Source organism: Chionomys nivalis, chromosome 2 (genome assembly GCF_950005125.1).
Source record: "Chionomys nivalis chromosome 2, mChiNiv1.1, whole genome shotgun sequence".
Classification (NCBI taxonomy): domain Eukaryota; kingdom Metazoa; phylum Chordata; class Mammalia; order Rodentia; family Cricetidae; genus Chionomys; species Chionomys nivalis.
This window is the reverse complement of record NC_080087.1, coordinates 108,992,278-109,009,648: the sequence shown is the minus strand read 5'-3', so window position 1 is coordinate 109,009,648 and position 17,371 is coordinate 108,992,278. Positions and strand designations below refer to the sequence as shown.

At 43.4% G+C, this 17,371-nt stretch overlaps 1 protein-coding gene and 1 non-coding gene across 5 annotated transcripts in view; both read left to right on the top strand.

Annotated features, from left to right (window-relative positions):
* Positions 1–17,371, top strand: part of Atg16l1 (autophagy related 16 like 1) — a 35,528-nt gene that overhangs the window by 3,285 nt on the left and 14,872 nt on the right. Inside the window, exons 2-10 of one of the 4 annotated variants that reach the window (XM_057755922.1) lie at positions 1,323–1,416; positions 6,543–6,648; positions 7,296–7,369; positions 8,039–8,290; positions 10,759–10,824; positions 13,132–13,218; positions 13,814–13,870; positions 14,078–14,128; positions 14,752–14,854. In XM_057755922.1, coding sequence (XP_057611905.1) covers positions 1,323–1,416; positions 6,543–6,648; positions 7,296–7,369; positions 8,039–8,290; positions 10,759–10,824; positions 13,132–13,218; positions 13,814–13,870; positions 14,078–14,128; positions 14,752–14,854 — 890 coding nt within the window. The remainder of the gene's footprint in view (positions 1–1,322; positions 1,417–6,542; positions 6,649–7,295; positions 7,370–8,038; positions 8,291–10,758; positions 10,825–13,131; positions 13,219–13,813; positions 13,871–14,077; positions 14,129–14,751; positions 14,855–17,371) is intronic. The other 3 variants (XM_057755941.1, XM_057755924.1, XM_057755931.1) reach the window with 3 other exon arrangements.
* On the top strand, positions 15,930–16,200 carry LOC130870602 (small Cajal body-specific RNA 6). The gene has a single exon (XR_009056746.1). It is a non-coding gene; the product is annotated as a small Cajal body-specific RNA 6 (non-coding RNA).

Here is a 17,371-nt window from a genome sequence, read left to right as displayed (position 1 = left end):
AGCTGTCCTTTGATGTGTTAACCTGTGTCTCCTGTTTATCCCCTACCACAAGAAATTTTTTCATTTCAAATTACTGAGTGAGAAATCTTTTTCTTTGGGCACTGCTGTGACCTCAAGCCTAGAGACTGGCATGGTAGAGTAATACTCGGCCACTGAACTGCACCTCAGCACATGTGAACGAGAAAACTTTCTCCAACAGAAATGCAGTTGCTCCGAATTCTCTCCCTAGTCATCTCTTCAGACAACTAGGAAAAAAATTAGATCCTGGGAAAGAGAATCTTAAACTTCATCTCGCCTCTCATGTGTGTATTTTGCATGGCTCCACATTAATATACTGGCCTTACTTCCTTTCTGTTAATTTGCTTTCATTATAAGACTGTAGACTGACCTTTTGTGGAAGGATCACCTCTGTTTTTGCCCCTTCAGAACCCCCTCGATCAGACCTTATTGAACTGTGCCTTTTGTCCCTGACTATATCTTTTAACCTGTCTGTTCTTTTGAGTTTCTTTACTGTTTACCATCTCACGGACAGAAAGAACTTGTTTTATTGCCACAGTCCTTCCAACAGTATTCTGAGATAAACCTCCATCCAATTGCCTGAGCAAGAAGCTTCACAGTGGACTTTGACGTCTTTTAATTCAGATTTTTTCATGTAGCTGCCTACTTTTACAGTCTTTTATTTCATCTTTTGCCAGTAAGAAGTCTAAATATTTCACCTTACCCCTTTAATCCTAGCACTCGGGAGGCAGAGGCAGGCGGATCTCTTGAGTTTGAAAACAGTCTGGTATACAAAGCAAGTTCCAGGACAGCCAAGGCTACGTCGGGAAACCCTATCTTGAAAAAAACCAAGTAAATAAATAAATAAAGTCTAAATATTTCATCATTCTTTTTCCTGTATTGGGTTCTAACCTTTCTTTCTAGCCCATTAGACTTTCTGCACTTCCCAGTACCCTGGTCTGAAAAATATACAGTAAGGATCCATAGTACCTAGTGTTTCATTTTACTGTTATGATGGTACTTTGTTCCTACTCCTGAGGCGGAAAACAGTAACCTTGGAAATAAGAAGCAGTTTTAGTTGTCTCCCCAGGGGTCGCTCTTACAGCTGTGTGTCCATGGGCACCTGTAGTTGGGCTTCATAAGCTTTAGGCCGAGAAACCCAAGGAATTCCTAGATAGCGACAGCATGTGACCAAGCCTGTGCAAACAATAGTTTGCCACATAATCATGATGCCATTTGTCCAGGACTCTGGTACTTTTTTGGTCCCAAGCTTTGTAAGTTTTATACATGGTGCAATAATAGCTTTCTTCTTTTTGTATATATAGATACCAAGTTGCTGGAAAAGTCAGATCTTCATTCAGTATTGGCCCAGAAACTACAAGCTGAAAAGCATGACATACCAAATAGGCACGAGATAAGGTATTCTGAAACAAACTTATATTGTATATTTTATTTGAAATTTGTCTTACTGTTCTCTCTCATGTGTATTTTATTTATTATTTTTGAGGCAAGGTCCCACACTGCTAGCCCAGGCTGGTCTTGAGCATGCGGCCATCCTTCTTCAGCTTCCCAGGTGCTGGTCAGCACTTTCTAAAGCAAACACCTGTTTTATAGCCTAGTTTTTCTCAATTCCTTCATATAAAAACTCCTAAAATCGTGTAACTACAGTGGTTGTTCAGAAGATACACACACACAGCCCCACACACCCGCCCACCCCCGGAAGCCTTATCAGTACAGTACCATCGGGTTGAGTGCTCCACAGGGCACTTGTTTCCATCTCTCTTCTAACCCACTGGGTTCTTCTTTTTGAATAATCAGAAACAAGGACTAGGTCTGGTATTGCACACCTGTAATTCCAGCACTTTGAAGGCAGAGGAAGGTGGATTTCTGAGTTCAAAACCAGACTGATATACATAGTAGGTCCCAGGCTAACCAAGACATCATAGTGTGACCCAGCCTTTTTTAAAAAAGTTGAATAATCAGAAACAACTGGGTTCCTGAGTAGTCTTTCACAGCCTTGTTAAAACAGGATTAACTGGCAAATAAACACAGATTGCATTTTATTATAGTACTGATTTGTTTGATCCTTTTCAGCCTGGTGTTTTCGGCTTTAGCTTGTGAAATCAAATTAACAGGTTGCTACAGGCCTTTATTTTTCTTTCAAGAACTAGATTGGAAAAGTAGCAGTATTTGTTGATGGGAATGGTAAGTCCTGTTAAATACCCATGTACGTTCATGTGGAATGTTTGATTGTTTACTGGGCTTTAATGAAAAGCCATACTCCAGAACAAATGGGGTTCAGAGTCTTCCTGTCCTCTCCATACTGCTTACAACGTTTGCATAGTCAATGGCTGATATGGAAACAGTACCCATTATTAGTAATCAAACATTTATACTCTTTGTGTGTTGGCACCTAGCAATTGTTAAAAACAAGGTAGCTAACTTAAAAAACAAAACCAGAAATGATAGGTGTGGCCTACCATTTACTTCTGCCTGTAAATGCATCTTCCACATGGCCTTCTGTCCATCTGGGAAGTGACAGGGTGGGGAAAATTCCAGAGAGTAGATGACTCTGCCCAGCATGGGTCCTACCTGTGTGACCTGAAGAGGCTTCTCTAGTGTTTAAAATATTAGTTACAGTGATCTGGTTCATTATAGGAAATAACGCTTTTACCTTGTTCACCTAAATTCATTCAGTTAAAAGATGTATTTCTGGGTGAGCACCTTGGCTTTTTGAGACAGGGTTTCTCTGTTAGCCCCGGCTCTCCTGGAACTCACTCTGAAGACCAGGCTGATCTCAAACTCGGAGATCCACCTGCCTCTGCCTTCTGAATGTTATGATTAAAAGTGTGTGACAGCAGGAGGGCCTGTCTGGTAAGCTCTTGGTGACTGTCCTAACTAAGTTTCTATTTCTGTCACAAAGACTAGGACCAAAAGCAACTTGGGGAGGAACAGGTTTATTTGGCTTATGTACTGAGGGAAACTGGCATAGGTACTTAGACAGGGCAGGAACCTTGAGGGAGCAACTGCAGCAGAGGCCATGGCGGAACCCTCTTCCCCATGGGTCACTCCGCCTGTTTTTTCATACACCCCAGGACTGCCTCCTGCCCAGGGCTAGCACCACTCCTGGTGGGCTGGGCCCTTCCACATAAATCATTAATCAACACAATGCCCCATAGGCTTGCCTACAGGCCAGTCTAATGGGGCTCTTTGGGTTGAGGTTTCCTCTTTTCTGATGGCGCTAGCTTGGGTCAAGTTGATGAAAACAATCAGTATAGTGACTATTCCTATATCATCAACAGATTGATATGTTTGAGAGGGTATTGTAAATATAGACAGTTCTTTGTCTGAATTTTATTAGAGTATTGTTTTATTGGAAGTCTTTCCCACAAACATCCATAATGAACCAGTCCTCCTGACTGACTTGTCTTCATTAACTTGTCCTTTCCACAAGTTGTCTAGGGCTCCTTTTTCCCTCGATTACCCTTTCCCTCCCATATCCTTTCCGTTACATTTTTTTGCTACCACCTTTCATTTGTGAACTATGATTAGAGTTTCAGTTTAGATTTGTGGCTGTAGTGTGTCCAGGCATTAGTGATGCAGAGATGAGAATTAAGAGTCCACTTTGTGGGGACAGAAGGTAAGCCAGAGACCTGCATGACGGGATGTCTGCTTAGAAATGTATTGAGTGTTCACAGAAGGTATCAGTCCCTTTGTTTTGTTGTGAGTAGGAGGAAGTCGCTGGTTCCAGAGCAGGGGGGCGGCCTATCTCTTTTTGCCTTGTTCCTAGCAGTTCTGATGGGTGCTGTGTCTGTATGTCAGTCCCCGTCAGCCTGCTGTCCTCATCTGCAGTTAGGAAGTCCTCCCTGTTACTCTTTTCAACCCCTCCCAACCTTGTGTGAGGAATGACTTGATTTTCTTACTGCTTTCATTTCATGAGCCTGCCTTTTGAATGCCAGTTTGTAGGTTAGAAGGAATGAATTTTTTTTTGGTTTTTTTGAGACAGGGTTTCTCTGTGGTTTTGGAGCCTGTCCTGGAACTAGCTCTTGTAGACCAGGTTGGTCTCGAACTCACAGAGATCCGCCTGTCTCTGCCTCCCGAGTGCTGTGATTAAAGGCGTGCGCCACCACCGCCCGGCAGAAGGAATGAATTTGATGCTTTGCATTTAGAGAAAGATTTGGTGATATACTTTTTAATCACTCAAAGTCAGTAAGAATGGTTTTATATAGGGGCTTGAGAGATAGTTCAGAGCACTGGCTACTTTTCTAGAGGACCGGGGTTCAATTCCCAGCACCCACATGATGGCTCACAACCATTTATAATAGGACCTGATGCCTCTTCTGGTATGCAGGTGTACATACAGAGCACTCAGACATAGATTAAAGACATAAAATTTAAATGGTTTTATATAGGGTGCTCTACTTTTCTACTGCTGTTGTCTACTTCTTGGAAGCATTCAGTTGCCTAAAGGGTGAGATGAATGATTATACTTAGGTATATAATAAAAATTCAATTGTAAGTAGAGGTTTGAATTATGAGGTGTTACTAAACTGTTCTGAGACATGGCCTCTCTATTTAGCCCTGGCTGTCCTCAAACTCAATGTGTAGACCAGGCTGGTCTTGAACTTGCAGAGGTCTTCTTATATCTGCTGGGATTAAAGTCTCACACCACCAGGCCCAGCTTATGCTACTTTTTGTCATCCTCCCTTCCCCTTTTCCATTGTAGCCTAAGGTCTTAAGGAGCAGGCTGTTGTTTCTTCTTGAAGCATGGATGTTCAGTCACTGTCCAGCCTTCCTTTTTTCCTATCACTTTTTCCAGATCAGAGTCACCCACTAATAGCATATCTGTAGCTCTTGCCAGGACCGTTCCCTTGAACCATAAATCTTCAGTTGTTGTTAGCCAAAATTTTAGTCCATTGTGGATGCTGGCCAAAAAAATAAAGAGCCAGATCCTGGGACACTGGTCCTTCCGCTACTGGGAGCAAGGCTAGGTACCCCTTGATAAAAGTGTATAGTCACCACACCAGATCAGGACTGTTGGCAGTTTTGTTTGCCCTTGAGCTTTGGAGAAGAGATCTTTGGGATTGGTAGGAATTCCTTGAGGAGAAATGGTTACTTCTGGATCTGTATGGGTTTGAGTCCAGATATTTCTCTGAACAGGGGTAGTGACCCTGGAGGTCTGTGGTGACAGGACTTAGGTCTGGGTTTCCACACAGTTTGTTTTGCGCGCAGCTGTTAACTGATTAACTTCCTTTCTTTCTGCCTGTATAATTTAGAGCCTCTTAGTGGTTTTCATCACAGTGTTTCTGAGATAATATCAAATATCTGACAGAGTCCCCCAAACAAATTATTGTTGTGGTAGCCTGTACTCCTGCAGTGTTGTGCACATCTGTGTGCTGACCTTACCTTTGAGCTGTCAGTGTGGATGTTCAAAGCAGAATCCTTCTGTCCTAGCTAGACCTGTTCCTCCCCAGTCTTGCCGTTCAATTCATTAATGATAACCTGGCTTGCTGGTTGCTCAGGCTCAAAGCTCTGAGTCATCTTTGATTCCTGTCAGTCTATCATTCCCCACATCCAAGTACTCTAGGCACTCCTCTGAATGGTTTAGACTCTGAATGTCTCCACTGGCACCAGTGTGGTGTGAGCTCCCTTGTCTAGAGGGCTTTTCCAGTGTCTGTTAATTGGTCTCATTGTTTCTGCTCCTGTCCTAGCACCACCTCCCCACCTAGACTAATAAAACCCTTCATCAGTGAGTGAATGCCTCTTCACAGTCCTCAAGGGAGTGGAAGGCTCAGCATCATCTTATTTTCTGAGCCTTGGCTCTTCTTCCTCTCCACTGACACTGGTCTCCGGGTATATAGTGTGTTCCCCCTTCTACTCAGAGGATCCTTCTCCAAGTAGTAAGTGAGCACATGTCTTGCCCTTCATTTCTTTCTGGTCACCTCAAAGAAGCCCTGCTTCCTCATGCCAAATAGAATAGGGCTTTCCTTCCCTTGTTTGTGCTTTCTTTGTAGCTGTAACTTCACACATTTACTTGTTTTTTTTCGAGACAGGGTTTGTCCATAGCTTTTTGGTTCCTGTCCTGGAACTAGCTCTTCTAGACCAGGCTGGCCTCGAGCTCACAGAGATCCGCCTGCCTCTGCCTCCCGAGTGCTGGGATTAAAGGCTTTTTATTGATTTTCAGCTGCCTGAGGACAGAGTTCTGTGTTCCCTCTGCCTTTTTCATCAGAGCCAGCAGTACCTGGCACAGGGCTGGAATGCAGTAACAAGTGGGTGTGTTGACTGTTCACCTACACCTAATTCCGAAGCCCAGCCTTTGCTTCTGATCGACAGGTAGCTGTGGTTGGCTTACCACTACCAGTCTCCTGCTTTTTATTCGTAATGGTTCAAGATTTGCCACTGTTTCAGATGCCAAAATGGTTTGGTAGATTGGTAGATTTAAATTCTCGATGGTGCTCTGTTGCCTAGTGTGGAAGGTCTTGAGTCTGATACTTTTTCATTCTCCTTTTTTGCATGTTGCCTTCGTGTGGCTGGTGGTGATTTAGTCCTGGACACGATGGTGCGTGGAGTGACAGTCAGCTACAAGAAATGGCCCAGTTGAGGATCAAACACCAGGAAGAACTGACAGAACTGCATAAGAAACGTGGGGAGGTAAAGAAAGCCTTCTGCTCTTTGCAGGACCCTCCTGACAGAGGCAGGAAGGCAGTCCTGAAGCATTTCAGTAATTTGGTCTAATTTGATATTACAAACTCTCCATGAGGCAAGGTGAGGGGGCATAGGACAGGACACAACAAAGGAAACCATCAGTCAGCACGAGGTCTTTTAGCAAGAAGTGAGCCAAAGCCATACCACTGCTCTAACAGCAGCGTATGAGAAATAGTAGGGAAGTCTTCAAGAGCAAAAGGTTTATTCTGTGATCCCGTAAAGGCCTTCCTGATGCATCAGCTTTTGAGTGAACCCTCAAATATCAGTCACGGAAGTTGAGTGCATTACCCTAGTTACCCTAGTTTCTGGGCTTACTTGAGATAAGTCTAGATGAGAAAATACCTTTTCTGTGTTCAGCTGAGTCAGTCACAAAGTGGAGGCTATCCTCTGCACAAACATCCCAGCCTAGATTGTCAGTAAGAGGCAGCAGACAGCCCCAAAGGCTACCTGCTCTGCAACCATCTCCCTTTTCCTTTTTAACCACCCAACAGCACTTCTTCTTTCTTAAAAATAAAGGAAATGGTAACCCACTTTGTAGCTTGTGGTTGAGATTCAACCGTCTCTTATTTATGAGAGTATTCTTTCTCTCCCAGTTAGCTCAGTTGGTGATTGACCTGAATAACCAAATGCAGCAGAAGGACAGGGAGATGCAGGTGAATGAAGCAAAGTAAGTAGAGACCGTCTCCTGGGGGGTCTGGCTGTTGGGTTACACATTGTTTTTGCTGTACTGTTGTGGGCAGAACTGGTGGCAAGCAGTGGCCACGCTGCTTTCCACAAGAATTTTATTGCATTGCTTGCAACCTGAGCTTCTTTTCTAAGTGAAGCAAGGGCAGTCCCCTTTACTCATAGGTGCTGGACATCTGCTAAGGAAGTAATGGTGGCCCTTGCAAGTGAATGTTCCAGAGGCATTCTCGGTTCTACATGGCCACTGAGTGTGGTCACTAGAGGCAGGGCCACAGTATCCAAGCATGTGTCTGTTAGGATAGTGGAAGGTACATTTGTGATTGTTAACTGGCAAGAATTCTGGCAGACGGGAAACACAATCAGACCTTGTACCTTAGAGCTGTGGAGAGGTCCTTACAAGGCCTTACCACTTGGGAAGTGCCTAGAGCTTCCCCTTCTTTAAGGCCTTTTTTTCAGGGGGGGGCGGGGGAGCTACTGTTACTTTCTGTTTGTGGTCAGTAGGAACTTCATCCTGGGTGTTTACTAATAGAACTATTTTGTACACCAAGGAGCTGGATGGACCAGGTATGGTGGCCAGTGTTCCTGCTGCTGCTTGCTCCAGCCCACCTAGGTTCTCTGATGAGAGAAACCTCTTCTAACATTGTTCTTTCAGAATTGCAGAGTGTTTACAAACCATCTCTAACCTGGAGACGGAATGCCAGGAGCTGCGCACCAAACTGCAGGACCTGGAGCTAGCCAACCAGACCCTGAAGGATGAGTATGATGCCCTGCAGATTACTTTCACTGCTCTAGAGGAGAAACTGAGGAAAACTACTGAGGAGAACCAGGAGCTGGTCACCAGGTGGATGGCTGAGAAGGCCCAGGAAGCAAATCGCCTCAATGCAGAAAATGAGAAGGACTCCAGGTGTGATATTTAGCTTTAGTTAGTGTGCTCTGAGGTTGGTGGAGCAGAACTGGTTCTTTGAAAAGAAAAGCATGCCTAGATTTGTCGATGTGGTGGTGGTAGAGGAGACACTGGACGAATTAGAAATTCAGAGAATTAGAAATGCAGAGTCAGAGAAATCTGCATTTGCAGCTGAGCAGAGGGATATGCTATCTGGAACACACTGTTCAAGTGGTGTATCCTTGTTGCACGTCTTTCTTCCAGCTACCTCCCAGTTTCATGAAGCTGTTCAGGCGTATACAAAAACTTTGATTCTGCTAGTATGTAAGAAGACTGTAGTTTCCCGTGGTGGCGCACACCTTTAATACCAGAACTCAGGAGGCAGAGGCAGGCAGATCTGGGTTTGAGGCCACCCTGGTCTATAAGAACTAGTTCCAAGACAGGCTCCAAAGCTACATAGAAACCCTGTTATGAAAAAAAAAAACACCAAAACTAGTTTAACCTCAGGAATGTAAAATTGAGATTTCTAAACCAAATTTATTGCTAATATTTTTAATACAGTAAAATCTAGGTAGAGTTTATGCTGGGAATTAAAAGATGGGTCACTGGGGTATCAGTGACAGCAGTCTGAATAAGGAATTTTGTAACCATTCAGTTAGTTAATACTGTTCCGCTAAAGTCGTCTTAAGACCCCATAAATCCAGAACAACAGCAGCAACAAAGCTTTTGAAATGAGCACCTCTCTGACAATTACTAAATTCTGTAATTAGTAGGGAAACCTCCCACCCTATTATATTAGGAACTTGCATGTATATGACACAACATAAAGGAATTTAGCACACACATGAGTGCACATATAGTTGCTGGTGGTATATTCATGGTCAAGGTCCACGATTACCCCACATACTTAAGTTCAGACAACAAGACTACACTTTAAAAACTCTATCTGTAGCTCAGTCTGGAAGGGATTTTAGTTCATCTACAATGGGGTTAGGAGAGAGTGCTAAGGACTGATAGTGAGTGCTTACCCTGCCGTGTTTTGTGCTCACTTAATGGGAAAATGAGGTCTTAGAGGTCGAAGTAGAAAACAAATGAGTGCTGATTATTTCATGAAGAGTTCCTAAATATTAGCGGGCTTTGTGGTCAGAAAATCAAACACAGTAATTAGGAGTGGCAGTAAAACTGTTAGATTTCTTAATATGGGAACAGTGGATTAAGAAATGCTTTTCTGTCATTGCTGTGTGTGCTCTTAGGCATGTGCTCACACAGGGTAGGAAGGGAAAGCACAGTGTACACGTGGAAGTTGGAGGACACCTTTTGTGGGATCAGTTCTCCCCTTTATGTGGGCTCCAGGAAATCAAATGCAGATCATCAGACTTGCACATCAATCACTTTAATCCACTGGGCCAGAAAAGATCTTTTAAAATAAAGTGATCTTAATGCAGTTATTAGGAGAGATGGGTCTGACAAGCAGCAGTGGCTATCATCAGTAAAGATGCCAGAAAGATTTGTTAGGAGACTAGTGTGTTCTGGAAGCACATGGCACCACCTCTAGGAGAACTGCTTAGAATCTGATAACTTTCCCACTTGTTGGGCCTTATCCCAGCCATGGAAGTAAGGAATCTTGTTCACAAATGTCCAATCAGGGGGGTGGCACGTTATTCATAGTGAAAAAATTAGGTCCTTACATTTAAGTCGTGACATAGCACACAGACAGTAGAATTTTATGAAGACATTTAAGATTGTATATTTTAGGTTTTTTTGTTTGTTTTTAGAAGTTTAACGTTAATGTATTTTATATTTATATTACACGCACATTATAAACAATGGTAGCCATTGTTTTCTTCTTTTTTGTGCTGTGGCTGGATTAGTAGATAGATCATTGCAGGGAGTTAAGTCATAACCATAACTAACTCTGGAATTACGGAAGCACCTTTTGTCCTAGGCAGCCTTGGGTCCCTGCAGGCTGGTTTTCTTTTGTGTGTGAGAGAGTGCATTTGCCACAGGTGGCTCCCACAAGGGATGTAACTCAGGTCATCAGGCTTGGTGGCACATACCTTTTCATTGTCTGGAGCCTTTTTATAATGGGAAATCTCATCAGTATTTGGGTGTCTTTGCCATATTGTTATTTTTTGTGGAGAGGTACAGGAGGCATGCTCAAGGAGGCTCTTGGATGTTCTGCTCTGTGACTCTGCCTTATTCCTTTGACTTAGACTTGCTCACTGAACCTAAAGTTAGGCTGGCTGAGCACAGTCCCAGTGATTCTCCTGTCTCTACTCCCACTGGGGTTACAGGCCTGTAGCCATGCTGGGCCTTCAGTGTAGGTGCTGGGATCTGAACTCAGGTCCTCATGCCTGTGGCAGTAGCTTTCTTACTCACTGAGCCGTCTCTGCAGTCCTGCACCTGAAGTCACATTTCAGAACCAGAAGTTTGCTGAGATGGAAACCTGGTGCTATGTTTTGGTTTGTTCATTTTGTTTCTGCAAACAGGAGGCGGCAAGCACGGCTGCAGAAGGAGCTTGCAGAGGCAGCAAAGGAACCCTTGCCTGTTGAACAGTAAGTACAGAGAAGTTAATCTAAACTGTGCTCTTAATGATTAGTTTTATGGTTTTATTTCTTTAAAAGCTAAAATAGTTTTATTACGGGAAGGTACTGGGGATAGAAGCTGCAGTCCCAGCCCAAGTTAAAAAATGAAAGGCACAAAATAATCCATTATCACCACTGGACAGTAAGATGCGCACAACCACTTCTGTTACTTTGACGCTGGTGGCGTTCCATTGTACTTAGAAATAGTATACTGAAATGGCCTTTGACCATATTTCAAATCAGTTACTTGAGATGAATTTTTAAAAATAATACTGTGTTGACTTAAGATTTTCAGATACATCACCAGGTTACTTTCCCAGAAGTGTTTCTTGTTGACAGTAACCAGCTGATGACTAACTTCCCTCACACAGAGCCACCATACTATTTCCTGTAGACTCTTGGGTCACTGGCCTTCCTCACGAGACCTGTCGTCATGTAATCTGGGCTGTGGTTTCAGTTTTACTATCTGGGTCTGTGACCTTATGGAAGTTTATCCAATTTTTGATGCATTAGTGAGATCAGAAATCTCTTCGCAAGAAGAAATTAGATCCAGTCAGCCCTCCATGCTCCACCTGCTAATGAAAATGAAGTGCCTGGTATTGGCAGTCCCGTGGTAAATGGTGGGATTTCAGTAACAGTCCTCTCTGCTCTGATTCAGGATGGGTTTCCTGCTGGGCTATGTTAGCTCTAGAATTATGACCTACTTTTACTTAAATGTGCATTGATTCCTAGGGCTGAGAGAGGCTCAGCAGTTTAAAGCACTTGTTGCCCTTGCTGAGGACCTGGTTCAGTTCCCAGCACTCATATTGTGGCTCACAGCCATCTGTATATCTCCAGTTCCACAGGATCCAGTGCCCTCTTCTGACCTCCCAGGTACCCAGCATGATACATACATCCATGCAATCCAAATACTCACACATAAATACATTTTTAAGTGGAGAGGAGCGGTTTAAACTTGAACCCATACACCTTCCCCTAAAGGAAAGGAGAGTTATACTAAATTTTTGCTCTAGGAGAGAATATGAAATGTGTATATCTCCTGACCTCAATGGAGAAAACTGGTCTTGATGCCTTTTTTTTTTTCAAACCCACAAAGTAGTAGATAAGTAGGTGGCCTAAAAATGAGATTTGGTTCCTTTAAAAGGGAAAAAAAAAAAAAAAAGGAAGTACCATGTGTCTGCCTCATTTGCTACTGTAACCAGGTGGCATGATTAAGAAGGATCCAGCATCCTTCCCAGGATTCCACATGGAAAGCTGTGCTGAAATGTAAACCTGGGAGAGCTTGCTATAGAGATTCTCCCCATCTATCTTCTCCACAGGAATGTAACAGTCTAGGTCAGAGATACTTACATTTCTAGAACGGGGAGGCAAGACCTGGTATTTTCTGGGGTGTGGCTCTTATACACTTCCAGTCACTTTAGAACCGTGAGACTCTGTCACAGAGTATCACTGTAGGCTCAGTTCATATTGTTCCTCTTGCTATCTTTCTCCTGTGACTCTCACACTCTAGGTCTGTCTGGGAAGGCCAGCCAAGTAGAAAATCAGGCATAGCCTTGTTCTCCTTATTCTCACCATACCCCTACCAAGAGTATAAAGCGGTTAAATGTAATCCCAGAGTAAACAAGGGAAAATAAATTTACTTAGTCATGGTTTTACTTGCTTGGTGTAACAGGTTCTTTAGATAATCATAGAAAAGGGGGAAAAAAATCTTGTTTTCAAAATCTTAAGAATCCAAACAATGGGTGTTGAGATTTTAATATTTTAAGGTGTTTTTTTTTTTTCCATGAAGATTGCAACACAGCAAATCATTAAGACCAGAATTATGACTTGCCTTCCTCACAATCGGGGAAAACTTGGCCTGTAAGAATGTGTAGAAAGGAAACCAGAGGGGCCTGCATCCGCTGGCATGAACAACAAAAGGAGCATGTTCCGAATTCAGATGATAGCACAAGAAGTGTGCAGGCCCTCCAGCTATTAGAAGCACATGTGTTTAGGTTTTGTTTTTGGGAAATTATTCTTGGTTGGCTTTATTGGTTTTGAATAGGTAAAATGGTGTGTGTTTCTCAAACATGATGTAGTTCCCTTTTCTCCTTCACCATCATTTTGCAGCCAAGACTCAGGAAGAGTTCATCTCTAGAATGTGGTACTGGCCCTTGCAGAGCTCCTGTTCAGGACAGTGACAGACTCTCATTTCTTTCCAGGGATGATGACATTGAAGTCATTGTGGATGAGACCTCAGATCACACTGAGGAGTGACAGACTCTCATTTCTTTCCAGGGATGATGACATTGAAGTCATTGTGGATGAGACCTCAGATCACACTGAGGAGACCTCTCCTGTGCGAGCCGTCAGCAGAGCAGCTACGTGAGTGGACCAGCTGGGTGGGAAAAAGGCGAGCTCCAGCTTTAGTGTGACTGCCAATTTGTGGGCATGACAGGAAAACCTAATCAGATGTACCCAGAGTCCCTAAGCCTCTTCTACCACACAGAGAGGAGAGTGGGAGGGAGGCAGACAGGTGGCCTGGCATTTCTGACACAAACAGGTGCACCAACCTCGCGAAAGATGGGTGAACTGTTAAATTTCATTATTCACTGCAATCATTCAGATCTTAGGACACAAGGATATATATTGTAGGGTTTTGTTTTTGTTTTTGTTTTTTTTAATTTGCTAAAGTAGGGCTGAAAGAATGGATGGAAATTTAACACCCTGAAGTTTTTGGTGAATTAGACGATCCCTTGCCAGGGAATTTCTTAGAGAACCTTGTTTCTTTTAAGACTGTAGACTGGGTTTTCCCTTCTGCCTTCTTACTATTTCCTGATGGTTCAAATGGTGTATTGAGTTTGTCTTGGCTGGGATTTGGGAATGGAAAGTGTATTCCCAGGTACTTGTTTTTAGGGGCTGTTTTGATTTGGGGGCAAAATGTTTCTAAGGTTTAAACCTATCCTCCCCTCCTCTTTAGTAAGCGACTCTCGCAGCCTGCTGGAGGCCTTCTGGATTCTATCACTAATATCTTTGGGTAGGTTAGAAGTCTTTCACCTTTCCTTTTAAAAATGTGTGAATATACCTAAGCATATGTATGTGATGTATTATTTTTAATATACACCAGAATTTCAGCAGTGCCAAGAACGTGGATGCCTTAATTCAGCTTGTCATTAGCTTCTCTTTTCTGCAACTTCCTTTCTCTTTATCTTGCTGTGAGCTGATCTATGGCCTTTCCCTTTAGTCTGTCCGAATCTCCCCTTTTGGGACATCATTCTTCTTCTGATGCTGCCAGGTGAAAATATTACCCTCTCTCAGCCCAGCATGTGAGTGTGGGTTATTGATAATCGTGCTGACCACGCTGCGCTGCCCGCAATCATCGATGTCCACACGCTAACCAGGGCGCTTTGCATGTTCCTCGGAATGAATGCCGGAGCCCTTGAGCTGGGCAGTCAGGTTGAGCTCTCTGCAGTCATCATGCTCTTGATGCCATTTCTCTTAGCATGCATTTGACTCTGCCTTGACCAGTTATAAAAGCTGAGGGTTCTTGTACTAGGCATGGAATTCAGCTTAAAAGAGTGTGTCAGGGTGTCGGAGATTCACCTCCAAGCCAGCTACTATGTTAGAGAAAATGTTTTCCCAACATTTACTGACAGGGCAAGCAACTTTGGTTCAAGATTGTGTCAGTGTTGGGTTTTGAAGCCCATGAATTAGCAAACAGAAAAGTAAGGTGTGTGCTAACTCCTGACATATGAGTAAGATGATGTGAGTCCTGGATTTTGGAGGGTCTAGAAAGACAACAGCTATTAACACAGCACACTGCTTAAGTAGGGTTGTTCTTGAGGTCTCTTTAGCAGTTTGGTAGACACTAATCCTAAACAGTCCTGTATAATGTCTGCTTTTTGTGTTATTCCTTAGGAGACGCTCTGTCTCTTCCATCCCAGCCCCTCAGGATAATGTGGACACTCATCCTGCTTCTGGTAAAGATGTGAGAGTCCCAACTACTGCCATGTATGTATTTGTAAGTATGCCCAGACCCCTGAGCCTGGGATAGTAGCAGGATCTGGAACTAAAGGGTCCTGCATCTAGGCTTTCCACTGTTGACTTAGACCAGCTGACTTTGTGTCCTATGGGGAATTAAGGTATGTTGTGTTTAGCTTTCAGCATACAGAATTTGTTAAAGACATCCTGTGTACCTTGGGACAGACTGAAAGGATTGGTGGCTTGAGCAATGGAGCAAGAGAAATTAGTGTAATTTGTGCAGTTGTTTTTAACCAGTTAGCTGCAACTTAAGGTGAAATTCCTGATGGAGACTTGTGTCTTTCAGAGGTACTAGAGCAATGGCTCAGATTAAAACGTGGGGAGCTAGAAAGAAGACTCAGTGACTAAGAAAACTAACTATTCTCCCAGAAGACCTGAGTTTGATTTCTAGCACCCACATGGCAGTCTGTAATTTGTTCCATGGGGTTCAATGCTCTTCTGGTGCCCACATCACCTGTCATATACATGGTGCACAAACATTCATGCAGACAAAACACCCAAGCATACACATATAAAACTCAAAAATAATAAGGGCAGGTGTGTTGGTCTCCTAAATCAAATTGTATCTGGATGACTTCCAACCACTCAGCTTGTTATTGGAAGCAGGACATAGCACTGGACAGAAACCACAGTAGCACCTGGGATTCTAATTTGAGTTCTGGCAGTAGCAATTAATCTTAGTTTAAGTTGAGCCATAGAACAGAAGAAATTGGTCTAACTTGAGGAAGTTGGTCTACCTTGCTCATAGCTTTCAGAAATGGGGAGGCAGAGAGGCAACATGACTCGCAGTGCCCTGGAGTTGGTTAGGTGGTTTGGGAGGGACATGTGGCTCAATCAGCCTGCTTCAGTTAGTGCCATAGAAATGGCATGGCACCTGGGTGATAGAGCTTTCAGTTGAGCACATTCAGGAGATCATCATTGACAGGCAGGCATTGCTATTCAGTGAGCTCACTGAGCCTCAAGGGTTGAGAATGAGCCCTGCTTTGGAGGAGGAGTTGGGCAGGGCAAAGGCACCCAGTCCTGTGATTACATAATTGGGCTGAGCACCTTCCAGAGGTCAATGATGATTGGTAAAAGGTCTGATTGCACTAAATGTCACAGCTTCTTCCTTGCACTCTACTCCCAGCAGCCCCTTTTTTCCCCTAGCACATTGAGGTCGTGCGTGGGAGAGTGAGGCAGCTGATAACTTAGGATTCTGTCAGTGTGTGTTCCAAGAGTGAGTGGTTCACAGCTGACTGCTGTCCAACAGAACCCATCATACAGGAGTATTGATGAGTGGCAGGATGGATGTGATAGTGCATGATCTCAAGTTTTCAATCTGAGACCTCGGGAACAAATGGTTCTTAAAAAGGAGAATTGCATGAGGTGAAAAGCCCATCACCTACTGGATTTCCACAAGCTGGACATGAGGGAAAGTGCTGATTATGTCCCAGGCAGTTAGGGAGATGCTGGCTCCCCAGACTTTGCTGGACTTGAAGCAAGACCTAGACATCAGCTTTTTTATAAGTAGTTCTCTGTCTACTGTCGTGTTGAGGGAGAGCATAGCAACACCATCTCTTACTCTTTTCTTCCATTTTACATGGGATGATTTTACCTGTTCTTACTCTGAACATGAATGCTCATCCATACTATTCTTTGATGTGGGAAGTCCTTCTGTATATGTGTTGCTTTTACTGGTTAATGCATAAAGCCGTTTTAACCAATGGCTTAGCAGAATAAAGCCAGGCAGGAAGTACAAACATATATATAGGCAAAGTCAGAGAGATACCATGTAGCTGCCGAAGGAGAAAGATGATGTAAAAGCTAGCTAGAAATACGCCTGAGCCATTGACCAAACAGTGTTGTAATTAATATAATTTCTGTGTGATTATTTGAGTCAGGGTGGCTGGGAAATGTAAGTGCAGTCTCCGTCTACAAATCTTAGAATTTCCTGTGGAAAGGCCAGGCACAGTGGCGCACGCTTTTAAGCCTGGCAGCAGAAGCTGGCAAGTCTATGAGTTAAGGGTCAGCCTGATCCAGAAAGGAATTTCCCTACAAAGAACTTTTAATTCTTTCAAAATAACACTTTTATTGATAGTTTATTCAGTTTTCAAAAACAGTTTGTCATAAAAATATTTCTGATTAAGAACCCAAACTGAAGCTACGGGAAGTTAAACACTTAATGAACATCACACTGTTAATGAACTGGTGCCATGTTTCCAGAGTGAACTACACAAACTTACAGAATTAGGACTGGCCAAGAAAACTTTTCTTGGGTCCGCATAGTGGGTGAGATCACTTGCTGCAGTCTTTGAGGGGCTGTGTTCATATCCATAGAACCCATCTAAAAGCTGAATGGCTTTGTCCCTGTAACCACAATACTGAGGAGTGGAGAAAAGAAAATTGCAGGATCTTGCTGACTGCCAGCCTAGCTTCTAGTTCAGTAAAAAGTCTTGTCTCAAGTCAAGGTATTAAAGCAGAACAATAGACCCCATACACAACTGCACCTATCTCCCCC